This window comes from Physeter macrocephalus, chromosome 15, assembly GCF_002837175.3.
Source record: "Physeter macrocephalus isolate SW-GA chromosome 15, ASM283717v5, whole genome shotgun sequence".
Classification (NCBI taxonomy): domain Eukaryota; kingdom Metazoa; phylum Chordata; class Mammalia; order Artiodactyla; family Physeteridae; genus Physeter; species Physeter macrocephalus.
In genome coordinates, this window is record NC_041228.1 from 75,371,025 (window position 1) to 75,387,193 (window position 16,169).

General features: G+C 51.5%; 1 protein-coding gene across 4 annotated transcripts in view; it reads right to left on the reverse strand.

Moving 5' to 3' along the window:
• Positions 1–1,066: 1,066 nt before the first annotated feature.
• Positions 1,067–16,169, reverse strand: part of FAM110B (family with sequence similarity 110 member B) — a 135,307-nt gene continuing 120,204 nt past the window's right edge. For 3 of the 4 annotated variants that reach the window (XM_028500748.2, XM_028500749.2, XM_028500750.2), the window contains 2 exons: positions 1,441–2,864; positions 1,067–1,314 (listed from right to left, as the gene is read on the reverse strand). In XM_028500748.2, coding sequence (XP_028356549.1) covers positions 1,191–1,314; positions 1,441–2,549 — 1,233 coding nt within the window. In that variant the 5' untranslated portion in view covers positions 2,550–2,864 and the 3' untranslated portion in view covers positions 1,067–1,190. Of the gene's footprint in view, positions 2,865–16,169 lie in introns of all 4 variants that reach the window. The other variant, XM_055091326.1, reaches the window with a different exon arrangement.

Below are 16,169 nucleotides of genomic sequence, written 5' to 3' on the forward strand. Positions count from 1 at the left end.
CCAGAGCTATTTATTAGAGTCACTTTTCCTTTTTTTCTTCTTAAAGATTTCATAACAATTGAAGTATGTACAAAGTCTTACAGCATTTACACCATAGAAAGTGTCCTATTAGCTGATGAAGCCTAAGGCAGTGCCGCTGGGAGCTCCAGGGCGTGTCTACAAGAGCAAGGAAGCTGGGCACCGGAGGTGGACCTCTCTGCTACAGCAGCTGATGGACACCTAACGAGACCACCTGGAGGACAGGTTATGGGGGCAAAGGAACAAGCTGATATGCAGCGCTAGGGACCACAGGCTGTTAAAGCTACCTAGAGTTGTGTTTCTAGTTTCCTAGAGCGTAACAGAGGTCCACAGCCTGACAGATTAACACATGCGCGAGGGCGCAGTCATGCTGTGCCCAGATCTGGTTCAGCTACCAAAGGTACTGACTTGTGAATGGGAGGCTCTATACCGATATGGCTGGCATTTCCGTTTGTGTTCGTGTCTTCAGATAGCTCCCACCTGCCCAAGCCCCACTCCCCTCTCCCTTTATCAACAACAACAAAGGGACGGAAGAGAATCCGCATGGGATTAGTTCGTGACCAAAAAACCAACTTAAAAAAAAAAAAAAAGACATTCAGTATCAGCTCTAGGGTGGCCATTCTGGCAAAAGATTAACAGTGGAAATTTCTGAATCAACCTAAATCAGAACAATATTAACAAACTCCGCCAACACCCAACCTCCGGATTTAATCACCTTCATTGTATCTGATTGTCTTTCCTTGGGGTCAGCATTACACAGAACCACCAACATTTTACACACCGAATCGGACACAAAACGTACGTAGCACCGTCGCCCCAACCCTTACTTGAGTACGTGGCGAGCGGATGTCAATACCTACATGATTAACACCGGGGTCCCCACTTTCTTCCTCAGAAAGCCCAGCCCGGTTCTCTCTTGGGTCAGTCACTATCTGTTTGGTAAGCAGACCCCATTTATTTTCCCACTGTTTCGGTCTCCAGTGTAGGCAGATTGGCTTTTTTTTTTTTTTTTTTTTAATTTCAAAAAGATGCTACTCCCACCTTAAAAGCCAGTGGATAAAACTTTTAATTAAGACACCATAGCGCGGGATATAAAAACACAGGAACCACATAAATATTGAAGAAGTTGTATACCGTTTTCCTTGTAAACAGTTTTGCTGAAGATCGAAGCCCTAGTGTGAATCTGGCCTGGAACTTTTGGCGGATGACGAGCGATCGGCCAGGTTCTGCAGCGATGGTGGCCGAGGAGGACGCCAGGTCAGTCCCCACGTTGGCGGGCATGCAACTTGAAAGACACTGCACAACAAGCAACACAAAGAGAGTGGAGAAGCTCACAACACTGCCAGGAGACCTCACAACCTCCGTAACTGCCGAGGCACGGGCAGAGACCCCCCTCCCTCCGCTGCGCGCGCTTCCTCTTACACGTGGGACACCTTCTGCGACTCTCTGGCTTGTTTGATGCTATACAACCACTTGATGATGCGAGCGTTTCTCTCGATCGCGGAGATGCCATAGGGCACCCGGTCATTGGCACTGTCATCGTTTCTAAGGTCACTGTTACTGTCCTGAGACTGTTCACAGTCCGAGCTGATCATGCTGGCGCTGCGGAAGTTGAGGGAGATGATGTCGGAGTTGGCGCGGGCGAAGTTCTCCATGCCCAGGGTTTCCAGCTCCTCGGGGTCCAGTCCGCAGTAGTTGAAGAAGCGCTCCACGTCGGCGTCCACCCGGAAGTACCTGTCGCTCAGGTCCGACTTGGACCGCTGCAGCGAGGGTCTCCGGCCCACCCCGCAGGCCGGCTCGGCCGCCTCGGCCTCGGGGGACCTGACCGCGGCCGGGGCGGCGACCTTGGGCTTGGGGGGCAGCGGCGGGGCGGAGCTGCTGCACGGGATGGCCTTCAGGGGCTTGGCGCCCGTCACCTTGCGGATGTCCGAGGAGCTGTGCGACACGTGCAGGAAGGAGTCGGGGGCGGGCTCGAGCGGCCGCCGGCCCACGTGCGAGCCGCCCTCCTGCGGGCTGCCGCGGCCGGGCGTGGGGCGCACGCGCAGCGACTCGGCGAACGAGTGCCGGTGCAGCTCGGCCGCGTCGGCGCGCGGCGCCGGCCAGTTCCGCGCGCCGTGCTTGTGGCCCGAGCCCGCGCTCGAGCCCTCCGAGCTGTTGAGGATGTTCTTGAGGATCTCGAGCTTCAGGGTCTCGCGCGGCGCGCCGCCCTCGCTCTTGGCGCCGCCGCCGAAGCCCTTGAGCGTGGGGCTGCCGAGCGCGCGCTTGGCGCCCGGGCACACGGGGGGCTTGGCCAGCACGGCCGGCTTCACGGGCTCCTGCTTGGCGTTGATGACCTCCTGGCTCTTGACGTACTTGGCCTTGTCGGCCTCCAGCCGCTCCACGGCGCTGAGGCGCTTGGGGTTGGGCTCCGCCTGGCGGCGAAAGTAGTCGGGCCCCTTGTTGAGGATGCGCAGGGGCACGGCCGACGTGAACGTGCCGGCGGCGCTGACCGGCTTCACCATGCTACCTGTCTGTAGGCTCTCCGTGGGCATGGCGGGCGCTCTCTCCCCGGCGGCCGTGGTGGATGCTCGTCTGCGCGCCTCCGGATGCGCCGGGCAGACACATGTGCGGGCGGCACAGAGGGCAGCGGACGGTCCGGAAGCGGGTGTCAGCGGCGGCGGCGGCAGCGCCCCATCTCCCGGCTCGTTCTCCGGCCCGCGGCTCTAGCTCCCTCGCCGCCGCGCCGGCCGCCCGGTGCGGAAAGGCCCCAAGCTCCAAGCTCCTTTCAGCTGCTTCGCCGCCTCCTTCCTCCTCCCCGGAGGATGTGGGAGTCTCCTCCAGGTCTTTGTGTTCGACTGCAGGCAGAGCTGAAACACACAACGACCAACCGCGGGTTAGGATGGGCCAGTGACATCACGGCTGTAGCAACAGCGGAGCCGCGCGCCCCCGCCCCGGGGCACCCCGCCGCCCGCCCGGGAGGGAGGCGATCCCGGCGGCCGCACGAGGCCCGCGCCCCGCGCTCCGAGAAAGGGCGGCAGAGGTTTCCCACGCGCCAACGCCTCCCGCCGCCTCCCGATCACGCCCGGCTCGCATCACTTATACCCAAGCCCCGGAAACGCCAGGCGAGTGCAGAAATGCGGGTCGTTCCCAGTTCATGAAATGCCACTGGGTTCCCGAGAGTCCCTTTGCTGCTTTAGGCTACAGCATGGGTGACGTCTAATATTGCCTCTTTTGCAAGGAAGCAAACCTTCAGACTTCTGTCAATCTCTCCTAACGCTTCGACAAGCACCCAACTCCTCAAAAACTGAAAAGATGGGCAAGAAACGGCAGTAGACACGAAAAGATTTTTTTTAAAGTCAACATGTTTATCTTATTTTTGCCAACCAATATATTTGAAAACACATTCTCCTGCGCATGGAATGTGTATGAAGTTCAACCCGTTAAACAAGAGCTTATTTTTTAACTAAAACAAACAAAAACCAAACAAAAAACCTAGAAATACTTCTAGATCAACCATATAAATAGATACACTGATTATAAACCCTCCACAAATTTTTCACACAATGAACAGAATCAAGTTTCTTTGTGGTATGCATTTTCCCGGATCCCCGAGAGAACTAAGAACACAATCTTAAGGTGTCAATCATACCTAAATATGTTACTTTATGGAAAACGTGCGTAATAGGTAAGCATTCATGGGGCTTATTTATGGCTCTCTGAACAACTTGACTCCCTCACCCCCCCCACCCAAGCCCACTATAAGGAAACACTCATCAATACTCCCAGTATAAATCCTGAGGGAGGCTTTCTACTTAGAGCATAACACAGTGAAACATTTGTCTCTGCAGCCCTCTGAACTCCAATCACCTCTGCCCGACGCTGCTGGCAGAGAGCACTGATGAACGCATCAGCCTTCCAAAGCACAGGTGAAAGACCTTTTCAGCACCTTTGGTTGTAATTAGGAGTATTAAGAGAATCGTGTAGTCAACTAACTTCTCAAATAACTAATTTACAAAATAAAGCGGTATTACTATAAAATGATCTGCTCTCACGGGAAGAAAAGGAAGTGTCTTCAAATAAGCTTGGGGTGGGGGGCCGATATTTTTCCTTAACATCTTTTAAAACTCTTAATCTGTGAAGTACACCCATCGTCATGTTTTGTTAGAGACCATTTTGGTAATCTGCAAAACGCTTCGTTCTAATAAAAATATTTTCCTATGCAAGAGGTAAGAAGCCCCAAGGCCATTCCTCCGTAATGATTTCCTTTCATTGTGCGGTTCTATTATGATACTTCAATTTAGTTTAAAAAAATCACCTCCACTTCAATATAGTTTAAAAAATCACCTCCTGGGCTTCCCTGATGGCGCAGTGGTTGAGAGTCCGCCTGCCGATGCAGGGGACGCGGGTTCGTGCCCCGGTCCGGGAAGATCCCACGTGCCGCGGAGCGGCTGGGCCCGTGAGCCGTGGCCGCTGAGCCTGCGCGTCTGGAGCCTGTGCTCCGCAACGGGAGGGGCCACAACGTACAGCAAAAAAAAAAAAAAAAAAAAAAAAAAAATCACCTCCTCTCATGAAGATGAAGTAAGATTGTTTCTTTGAACATATTCTGAGTGAAATACCACCGGGGGAGTGAGGATTTCTCTGCAGATCCTCGGGTCTGCTCATCCACTAGCCTGGGTACATGTCACCCGGAGGACGAGCCTGGTCCTCCAGGAGGGGGCTGGAGCCGAGCAGGCAGCGGAGCCCGGGCCCTGGGCAGCCCCGCTGGCTCAGCCCCAGGGCACCCGAGAGCCCCCCGGATAGGCGTTGTTTCTCCCGAGCGCATATAACATCTTCACTGGTTACCTCTGCAGCTTCCAAAATGTGTCCACGGAGGGGACAGCGCCAGAAGGTTCACGGGCAGAGGGAAGGACACCACGGAAATCTGTGCCTCTGACCTTTGTGCCTAAGGACCAGTGAGCTGCTTCCAGTTTCAAAAGAGGCCGCTGGGGATACTGGCCTGTGAACTCGTCTGTGCTTCCGGCATTCACTGCCCTTAGGAGAAGGCTCTTCACATGATGAGCCGGGGTTATCACGTGATGGCCACTGGCGGTAAAGCTCACGCTGGCCCGCCCGACCGTGCTCTTCTCTTAATTCCATCACATTCGGACCGGAAGCCCCACACGGCCACCGCTGCTGACCGACTTCCCAACGTGCCGAGCTGTCTGGCCAGGGGGACTTTGGTGCCGCTCAGAACTCAGGGAAAGTCATCTCTCTGCCCTCTCAGGACCGAGGACTCCCAGGCTACTTTCTAGGGAGCATTTCCCAGGAAGCTCGTCTTCCTTCCGCCCTGCCTTCTGTCTTCACGGAAAAGAAGGCCTGAGAATGGGTGAAGAGCGTTGCCCAGAGGAGCCCGAGGACGGCCCCGCCAAGCACCCCCATTTTGCACGCCATCCACCTGAGGAAGCAGTTACTGGACACAAAACCAGCCTGAGAGTTTATGTTAGAAAAACAGTAATTATTTGTAACTGATTTACACTCCATTTCTTTTCTGTTTCTACCCCTCTTCCGTCTGTCTTTCCTTTGTCATTCTCAATTTCCCTAATAACTGTCGACACACGGATGATGTTTAGAAATGACCGTGGTCACAGCTGAAACGCTCTAACCTAAACTCCTGGAGGTGGGGAGGAAAGCGTCTTATTAGGAGGCTTGAAAGCCACGGAAAAAGCTGTAGGAACTGGCTGGGTGCTACGGGATAATAATACGGTACAGTTGAGGTTTTCTACCTGTTTTCGCCAACGCACTACTTCAGAAATAATGAAGGTGGCAAAGGCTGCTCCTTCTGTTAATCGTGATATAATCCTTAACTTCTGCCCTTTTACTTTTTGATGTTCAAACAGTGTTGGCTGGGGCGGAGCTGTACAGACCCACCCAGAGTTTTGGAGCGTAGACTTCGGTGTGATGCAGACCAGGTACGTTCAAGACACCTGGAAACCTGGAGCTACGTCGTGATGTCACAAACATGAGAACCACGGCCTGTGTTCAGGGAGTACCAGGCACACGGTCCTCTGCTGATGGCGGCCTCGCCCAGGCCCGGGCACCGGTGGGAGCAGGCCTGAAGGGGCCTCTATGCCTCTTCATCTTGTTTCAGAAAAATTCGACCTCAGCCACGTGAGGTTTCCTCAGCAAAAGTCATTATCCGGCCCTGCTTGATCCCTCATGGAGGGCTAAGGAGCGAGAACACAAGCCTGACGGAAGCTTCCATTCACAGACCGTTTTGCCCACATTTTACCCCACTGAATATCCATTAAAAAATTTCGTGAAAGCGTAAAGTGGATTGGAGAAAAAAACGTGGCAGAACCGAGGGACAGAGCGGCCCTGAGTCAGGGCAACGTGAACTCAACAGCAGCCCGGGCGGGGGTCATCGTGGGCAGAGCTCCCCCAGCAGCTCCTTCCCGATGGAGGACCAGGGCCAGAGGGGTCTTGCTGTCTGCATGGGGAGGGCTGATGGGGCACAGAGCCAGCCAGGGGCAGAGGACACAGGGGCGAAGACACGGTGACTCCTGCTGGCTCTAGGGACGCCTCTCAAACTTGAAAGTGCCTGTACGTCCGGGGATCTGCTGGACACCCCAGACTCTGCACTTCTCACCAGACGCCAGGTGATGCCCGGGAAGCTGGTCCAGCCTTTGAGTGGCAAGAGGAAATGGAAAGACTCTCACTCCTGTACCAGCGAGCATCAGAGTCGGTGCTAGAGGCTGGCACGGAGAACGTGAGCCAGGCTTTCTTGTCTCTTACGTGAGTAAAAGTCTGGGGCTCTGGGGACATGGAAACCGCAATCCCAGAGAACTGAAACTTCCAAAACCATAGTGGCGTGGATCCGTCTAACTTCAAATCTGCCAGCGGCTCATGGGGGCAGTTAGGTAGAGACCAGGACCTGGGCTGACGGGTGACACTGGGGAGACCCAGCACGCTGGCTTCAGAGCATTTACAACCCTGGAGGCAGTGAGGGATAGAAAGTGAGCCGCCGTACGCACAGTTTGTGTGAAAGAGGCGTAAAGCCAATTTCCTGTAACCCAGGCAACGTGAGCCTCGGTGCCTCCAAGGTCAGTCGGATCACGGTGACTGTGGCCTGTGTGAAGGGGCCTCCAGCTACGGGGCTGCCGCGGGGAATGGCTTTCACAGTTGACACAGCAAACCCAGATTTCTGCGTGGTGTCTCTTGATTTTAAGATTCAATCATAGAAAACACCGTGGGCCATGTGCTTCTGGTAAAGAGAAACAGACACTTAACGCCTAATTGATCTTTACATTCCAGGCAGGAGGAGAGTCCTGCAGTTACAGCAAGCACCCTGGGAACGAACATAATCCCAGATTCACCTGTGGAAGTTTCTCAAATATGTGAAAACTGGTCATTTCTCATGTGTTATGGCAGAAGAAAGGTGGAATACTGCTTTAAAGAGGGAGTCTAATTCCAGTCTGAGTCACCTAACATCTCGGTGACTGGATCTCATCTATGAAAATGAATGCGTTGAATTCGGTGAGCTTCAAAATGCTTTCCGCTCAAACATTCTTTTTTTTTTTGGCTGCGCTGGGTCTTCGTTGCTGCACACAGGTTTTCTCTAGTTGTGGCGAGCAGGGGCTACTCTTCGTTGTGGCTCTCGTTGCAGTGGCTTCTCTTGTTGCGGAGCACGGGCTCTAGGCGCGTGGGCCTCAGTAGCTGTGGCTCGTGGGCTTCAGTAGTTGTGGCTCGCGGGCTCAGTAGTTGTGGCTCATGGGCTCTAGAGTGCGGGCTCAGTAGTTGTGGCGCACGGGCTTAGTTGCTCCGCGGCATGTGGGATCTTCCCGGACCAGGGCTCGAACCCGTGTCCCCTGCATTGGCAGGCGGATTCTTAACCACTGCAGCACCAGGGAAGTCCCGCTCAAACACTCTTGGAGGCAAAGAGCAAAAGAAGCAATTTACCTTTGAGGTTAATAAGAGCTCTGGAAGGACTGATTCTTCTAGTTACAGATCACAAAACATTTACAATCTGGGTAAACTTGTCCCATGTTGCTTTCTGATATTTTGGGGAACAGCATCTGTGCTCATTGACTTTAGCCGTAAGATTCCAACTTGACTGGGTCCACCTTCATAACTGTATTCTTGGTTTTTCCCATTTAAGAGCAGAGAAACCTCCTTATAACTGCAGTAAGAATGCAGGCTCAGATGACACCGTTAACTTTTGAATTCTTTACAAATGTAAGAGAAAAGCACTCAAAATCTAAGAGCGCTGAGTCTAATTCAGCTTACTGAGTTGTGGGCTGGGTTGAATCGATCGATTAGTAGTACCTGGTGACTGAGCAATTATGTGTAAGATGTAAAGAAACAGGAAGGTCATGGCAATTTAGAAAAAAATATTCAAAATACGTAGAGTGAATATTAATTAAACAGTGCTGATCAGTGTGGCAGGACTGTCACAATGCACTTCCCCACCAACCACTTCTCGGGAGTCAGATGACAGAGCAGGAGGGAAGAAATGGAGTAAAGGCAGGACGTGGGGCATCCATCCTCAGGGAAGCTCTCCACTGAGTTCGTGGTTCATTCAAGAAACCTGAAACACACCCGACAGCCGGTGCAGAGTGCTGGTGGCGGGGGGGGGCGGGGACAGACCTGCTGGGGTGAGGATGGGGCAGACAGACTTTGGATTTCATGCAGAGCGATGGGGGAGCCCTAGAGGGTGATCATGCATCAGTGACAGCGTCAGGCCTGTAGTTCTAAGAACTCCCCTGGCTGTGGGGAGAGACCAGGACGAGAGGGGAAGCAAGAGCAGCTGCAGAGAGGCTGGGCAGAGCTGCCCAGGGGAGGGAGAGGCAGTGAGCTCTGAGCGGTGGTCCCCCGGGCATGGCTCCGTAAGGGCTGAGTAGCCTTGGGCAGGTCACTTCTCTATCCCGGGCCTCAGGTTTCCCATCTCTGAAATGGGGATAATGATACCACCTACCTATTCAGGGCACTTGAGAAGGTTAAATAAGGGCACAGAGGCACTTCTCATTCACGTCACCCTAATGAGGAGGGGGGTCTTTGGGGATGGAGAGAAGTGTGGACAATTTCAAGAGATGCTTAAGACCCGCACTGGGCCGAACTTGGTGTCGGTCTGGTTGTGGAGGGTGAGGGAGCCGTTGAGGATGATTCCGGGCTTCCCGCTTGACTGCTGACACGTGGTGTGTGGGCAAGAAGCACACGCTCTAGTCTAATCTTCCCTCGCTTCCTCCTCTGCACCCCAGGCTTGAGCCACACAGAATGACGGCAGCCCCTCCGAACCAGCTGTGCACGTTCGCACATCTGTCCTCCCTCTGCCTGAGACGACTGTAACCAGCAGGGTTTCAGAAGGAAAGTTGTCATCTCCTTAATACGCATCGCAAATAGTTAACAATGTTGTGGCCATGGTGAAAATTATATTTAGAAGCAAGATGTATTCCTAAATTAAATGCTTAGTTCTGTAGGTTCAAGGAAGTAATGGGGATTCCCTGGTGGCGCAGTGGTTGAGAGTCCGCCTGCCGATGCAGGGGACACGGGTTCGTGCCCCGGTCCGGGAAGATCCCACGTGCCGCGGAGCGGCTGGGCCCGTGAGCCGTGGCCGCTGAGCCTGCGCGTCCGGAGCGCGCCGCCACGGGAGAGGCCACGACAGTGAGAGGCCCGCGTACCGCAAAAAAAAAAAAAAAAAGAAAAAAAAGGAAGTAATGGCACTGCATTTGGAATACATTAACTTATCCATTTTAATTAACATGCCATGTTTTTCACCATTTTTCCCTTCCCTTCCTAACGCCATTCACTTTATTAACTCCTTTTATGCTGTGAAAATAACTTGTAAAGAGTGCAAAAGGAGAACAAAAGTGAAAAGGTAAACGGGGGAGTAACAAAGGCACGTATCCAAAAAAGACTAAATTTGCACACGATCAATTGAACGGAAACTAAGAAATGAGAGGCCCAAACACCTGGAAGCGTTAAATCAAAACCACCGCCCTTTCAGGACCTGTTGTTTTTTTCATTTACTGAATGACGTGCCTCCTTGCTTATTGCCTGGTGAAATCCCTCACCATCTATAATGCTGATGGCCGGATCTTCTCTTTTCTGACCTCAGTGTTGCCATCAGCGATCAGCTCCAAGCTGTAAATGAAATAATCTTCTTGCCGACAACACCCTCACTTTGTATATTCTTGGAAACCATGGACTTGTCCTAACAACATTTAAACTTTTGATTCCGGTATCCTAGTCATTTTTCAGCTTACTCTTTCAGTTGGCTAGAGTAGGTCTTCAAATGTTACATAATAAAAAAATCCTTGCCCTGGGTTTTCATGATTTTGTTTTCATTTTCCACCTGTTGGGTAAACCATCTGTCCACCTTTCAGCAGGTCCTTTAAGCCTTGTTTCTCTTGACACGTCCATCCTGTGCAGCCAGAGGAGAGAAATGCACGTTCGAATAGTGAAGGGATGCCAAGAGGCCAACTTTACCTTCTAGGCCTTCATGGATATGGACCAAGGAGTAACGCCCTCCCAGGGCTCTCCTAGGGTGTGCCGGACACACTTGCACGGGCGTCTTGATAAACGCGTGGAAATGACCGACAGTCGTGTACTGTATTACGGCAGCAGCCTCCAGGTGGCACTGTGAACTGAGCAAATCTGCAGGGAAGCACGGAGGGGGTACAACTTGTTACCCACAGCGCTTCCCCGTGACGTCAGGGCGCAAAGAAGGAGTGGGAGACAATGTCACCCGAGGAGCCGGTGACGATGTCACCCGAGGAGCCGGCACCGGGCCTGACTCAGCTCTTTGCTCAGAGCTGTGGTTTGGACCTTGGCGTGCACCTACCCTCAGCCCAGAGAGACTGAGGTTGGATTCAGGACCGCTGCCCACCTCCAGAGAGCCTGACCCAGGTCTCCTGGAGCTGATGGAGACTGGCTGTAGCTGGAGTCTGAGAGGTCTAAGAAAGAGTCTGTGCTGGACCCTCCACCCAGGACACGGGCCAGAGGAAGCTGCGTTTCCACGAGTCCAAGGGTTTCCCAGGCCACACGTGAACCTGGGGAAAGGTGGTCTAGGGTTACCTTAAAAGGAACTGCACCCAAAGAGTCGCCCACCCCGGGAGAGCCAAGAGCCCTGCACTGAGGGGAAGGCCGTGAGCACCCCAGCGGCGGGAGGTGTGTGGCTGCCCCCAGGGAGCCCAAGAGCTCCCAAAGAAAGCGAGCTCTGGACTCCCCCATGCCCAGGGGATGACGGGTGTCAGAGCCGGGAAGAGGACCCCTGTCCTCGTCCCCCCACACGTCCACAGACCCCCGTGGACCTGCCCCCAGGTTAGAAGTGATGCCGAATATGGAGCCCGAAAGGAGCTGGGAAGACCCTCAAGCTTTATTCAGCCCCCTCCTCCACCGAGGTTTCGAAGCCAATACAGGCCTGAGCTGGGGGAGGGGGCGGGCAGCTGAAACAGGGTGAGAGGCTGGAGGTTTTCAGTCGTTCATGCCTGAAACTGGCCTGAGGACTTTGAATTATTTAAGACAAACCGAAGAGGCTACGGGTCGTGTCGAGAGGAGAATTCAGGGTGCATTCTTAGGGCCTGAGAAAAGAGGACACTCGCTTCCTGTTCATCCCCTAATGAATCCAGGCCACACAGTAGACCCGGTCCAGGTGGCATCCTTCGGGGTTTCTGTCTGTCCGCCTGCTGATGCGGAGCCCCTCAGTCCAGAGCCAGGTCCAGGGTTCAAGGTCAACCGCGTTTACTCCGGGGCCCGGCCACTCACAGCTCTGCGACCCTGGGCACGTTCCCCGAGCTCGCTGTGCCTCAGTTTCCCCCTGATGGTACGCTGACCGTAATGACGCCTACGTGTGCTGGGGCTGCCGCGAGACTTCCGCGAGGGAGCGCGCTGAAGGGCCGGTGTAGAGCATCGCGTCTGTTCAGGCGATGTGAGCTGTTACTACCTTTCTTCCCCCCTCATCAGGTTTCAGGCTTTACGGTCACTGAATGATCTTTTGTCTTAAAATGATTCCACTGGTCTCAGGGGAGAGCGTGTGTGCTATTTCTGTCAAAGTGGGTTGACCAGGCAGTTTCTATCTACAAGGTCACTCGCGTGACCCCATTTTTATTTGAGCTACAACAAAAATATGTGGTTTCAAATTTCAAAGCAAACAGTTGTGCGAGTGAAACAGCCTAGAGAAAATAATAAAGCCGTTATTAAAAATGAAATCAAACCTAAGGTTGATAGGAGAAAAAGAGCCGGTCAAATCTCAGTCTGGGATGGAGTCTTGACTTGGATGTCATTCTCCAAGGTCATCTAGAAAACTCGTTCACAGGCTTCATTTTCATTTGTAAATAAGTCCATTCTAAAAAGAAATGTCATGCGTTTCTTTTAAAATGCCCTTCTCTTATTTAAGACAATTACAGGTAAAATGAAATCGAGAATCAGAAAAAAAAAAAAATCACATTTCTGGTTCAACAGTCTTCCGTGGCCAAAGGCAGAGAAAGTTTTGCTATAACAGGGCCACCGGCTTGTGTCGATGTCGGGGAGCCCTGCCCTGCCCCCGAGATCTCAGAAGCCAGCACCAAAAGTTGTTTGGAAATACGATGGCTTTGCTTGATGGAAATAATGACAAGTAATTGAAAGCATGGTGACTAGAATTCCTAATGACAGAATTCCAACAGGACTGCTTGCCGTGTCCAAACAAACATAAAGTGATCCCATTTTCGGCCTCTCTGTCCTCTCCCGGAGGGCGCTTCACTCGGCTCTGTGTCCGGCTGTGAGAACGTGCGAGGCACAGCCAAACTCTCAATGAGAGCCCCGGCCCTTCGCGCAGGCTGGCCCCTTCAGGTCCCAGGCTTCGGGAGAACTGCTGGTAACGTGAGGCTAGGAGCCAGCTGGCTCCCCAGTCAGGGTGACCAGGAGCACCTTCTAGCAGCAGCGGTGACGTCTCAGCAAAGTCGAGGATTGTGAACTTTAGTAGCCGCTCACGGAGACACCGTGCAGGGCTCACGCGCCCCATCTCATCCATCCTCACAATTGCTCCCTTACGAGGGGTCTGATCCTCCTGTACCAGCGAGAGGGTAAGTACTTGCGAGTGGTACCCCGACCAGAATCCAGGGCTGGGGACCCGGCATCTGGTTGTCCCACTGACATGGGTTGTAGGCACCTGCAATTTGCATGTTTCTTTGGCTGTGTAAACTTGTACACACTCTACGGCAGCCGTAGCAGGGTGGCAATATAGACAGAACCTTTATTTGTGAAAATATTTTCAATTTCTAGTGAAATAAGTGTGTATTAAATATGTGTGTGAATACGTGTGTAAATACACATGTGTGTAAATACTCTGAAATAAATATGTGTTAAAACGGTGACACATATCAACTTGAAAGAAGGAAAAATAAAGCAGCATTTTTGGGGGACTGGACCGAGTTCACTGGGGGTGTATTAGGAAAACTGCTATTTAAATTATGTTTAAAAATGAACCTGTTCAAAATGACCATTTCCTGTTAAGCACATATGATGTACTAAGTGCACAGAGAACTGTACTAATGCGGTGTAAAGGTTTTACGATTCAATCCCACCAACATCTCTAAAGCAAGTGTTATTATCCCCACTTTACAGATGAGGAAAGTCATGTCCAAAGACACCAACAAAGTTGTCTAAGATACTCAGCTACCAGGTGGCTGAGGGCTCCACAACCTGATCTGCATACCTACCCCTTGGTCCACCTCTCCATGTCACACCCTCATTCCAGCTCTTAAAAAGATGGGTGTGGCCTAGTTCTAAATGGTTTACATTTAAATAACGTAAGTGCATTTACATTAGGAAGCCACACTAATTGTAGTTTAGTCCCTAAGCTCTAAGATCTACTCTCTTGGCCATTCACTGCTGAGTACTGGCTTCCCTTAGCAGGAAGAGGACAAGAAATCGCTTAAACTTTTTCTTATGTCAAATAATCATGTTACTTGCTTACAGCTTAAATGCACAAGCAGAGAAGGTGAAATGTTTATCAACTGAGTTCCATGCATTCAATTTTCTTTCTTGACACCAGTGACTGCAGATCCATCAAAGTTAGCTGAACTCTGATGAAAATCATGAGAGATTAAAAAGAACAACAAGCAACAGAGACTGTGTTTCATCCTGTCTACAACACGGAGCATTTGGAGAGTAGGGAGAACTCACTTTTTACTGCCATTTCTACTAAAGCCCCCAGCCGTGTACACAGTAGGCGCTCACTAAAATGGGCACCCAGCTGAACTAAAATGCAAAACCCTCAGTAGACTACCTAGCACATTATTTTATATTATAAAAGCTCAATGATGCCCCCAGATAAAAAACCAAGGCAGCGAACCTCAGGATGCACTGTTTAGAAATTTGAAACAACACTCCAAGTGCCTCCTTTTGATTGGAGAGCTTGGGGCACCGGCCCACAAACACACAGAAACTGTTTCGTCACAGCTTAACGAACACATTAGCCCTGAACTGTGCTTAGAACACAAATACGGTCCAAAGGGAAATCAATACACTGTAGAATTTTAAAGCAGAACCAGTAGGTTCTGCTTTTAAAAAAAAGAATGAATACTGTTGATGTTATTTGCCAAACAAGACCTAGAATTATTTTCCATCTCTGGAATCAATCTTAGTGCTGGAAAAGTTCAGCAGTTGTTAAAACTACTAGTTCTTTGCCTCAAGTGTACTCAGAAAAGATAAACAGTATTTTTTCACTTTTAAGAATTCAGACTGGGGCTTCCCTGGTGGCGCAGTGGTTGAGAATCCACCTGCCAATGCAGGGGACACGGGTTCGAGCCCTGGTCCGGGAAGATCCCACATGCCGCGGAGCAACTAAGCCCGTGCGTCACAACTACTGAGCCTGCGCTCTAGAGCCCGTAGGCCACAACTACTGAGCCTGCGTGCCACAACTACCGAAGCCCACGTGCCTAGAGCCCATGCTCCACACCAAGAGAAGCCACGGCAATGAGAAGCCCGCGCACGGCAACGAAGAGCAGCCCCTGCTCACAGCAACTAGAGAAAGCCCGTGCACAGCAACGAAGACCCAACGCAGCCAAAAATAAATAAAAAATTTAAAAAAAAAAAGAATTCAGACTGAATTCTGGGACAATTTAAAGTAAGACAGGCAAGTCTGTAGATACCTATTTTTGCAGCACATATTTTAATCTTTAGCACTTAACACATCTCACATAAACCATTTTCGAGCCTAGAACGGCATGAGGTAAGGCTTCACCACAGTCTACACTGGAAATGTCATTCTGGGGTCCAAGCGACAAGGAGCTCGGGAGTGGCTGATACGGTCACCGCACCTTGCCCAGGACCGTTCCAGCTCTGCTCCAAGCTGGCCGGAGTGAGAGCAGCAGGCAGGTGGCCAGACTGCTATGCTCTGCGGCCACAGGCCCTCCCCTGCCCGTCCGCCCTCACCTGCCCCCAGGGCCCCTCCTCCCGCTGCCGGCACCTCCTATTCTGCCCCCCGCCCTGGCATCCCCCAGCCCTCCTTTGCCTGGCCTGGACCGGAGCCTTCCGAGTGTCCCCAAACGCACTGCAAAGTCTTTTCTGACCTCTCGTTCTGCGTCCTATCCCTCCTCCCTGGCACTGCCCTTCCCTCAGCCACGGACACCTGGTCAGCCCAGCGTAGCACCGGACCCTGCGGGACAGCAGAGCTCAGAATCTCTTGTAGGAACCCTTGTCTGACATGTGTCCAGCACGGGATGTGTGTGTGCCCCAATGCAAAAGAATAAAAAGCTAAAACGATCACAAAGGCTTTGCTTACTTCCCCACCTTCCTGCTCCGGCTGCCAAAACAAACAAACAAACAAAGCCAGCTCACTGAAGAGTCTCTCTAAGGATGATGATAATTAAAAAACCTATATTAAAAGTAATCTTGATAAATACTTTAAAAGCTGCAGACACTGCTGGATGGACAAAGCAAATCTTTCATGAGATCTGAAAACTCTGCCTTCCATATTCATTCCAACACAATACGCTTTTTTACCCTGCTCCTTCATGCTTTTCTTTTAAAATGAAACGATCTGCCTCTATCTTGATGAACTGTTTCTCATTCCTGTTTACTAAAAAAAAAAAAAATGGCTCATCCAAAGTGAAAAAAGGGAGTTGGCTTTTAGAAATAGTTTTTTTTTCCCTCGGTCTCTATCACTGTTTAAATTTGTTTAGTGAGAAATGAAATTTTCTATTATTTTTTAACAA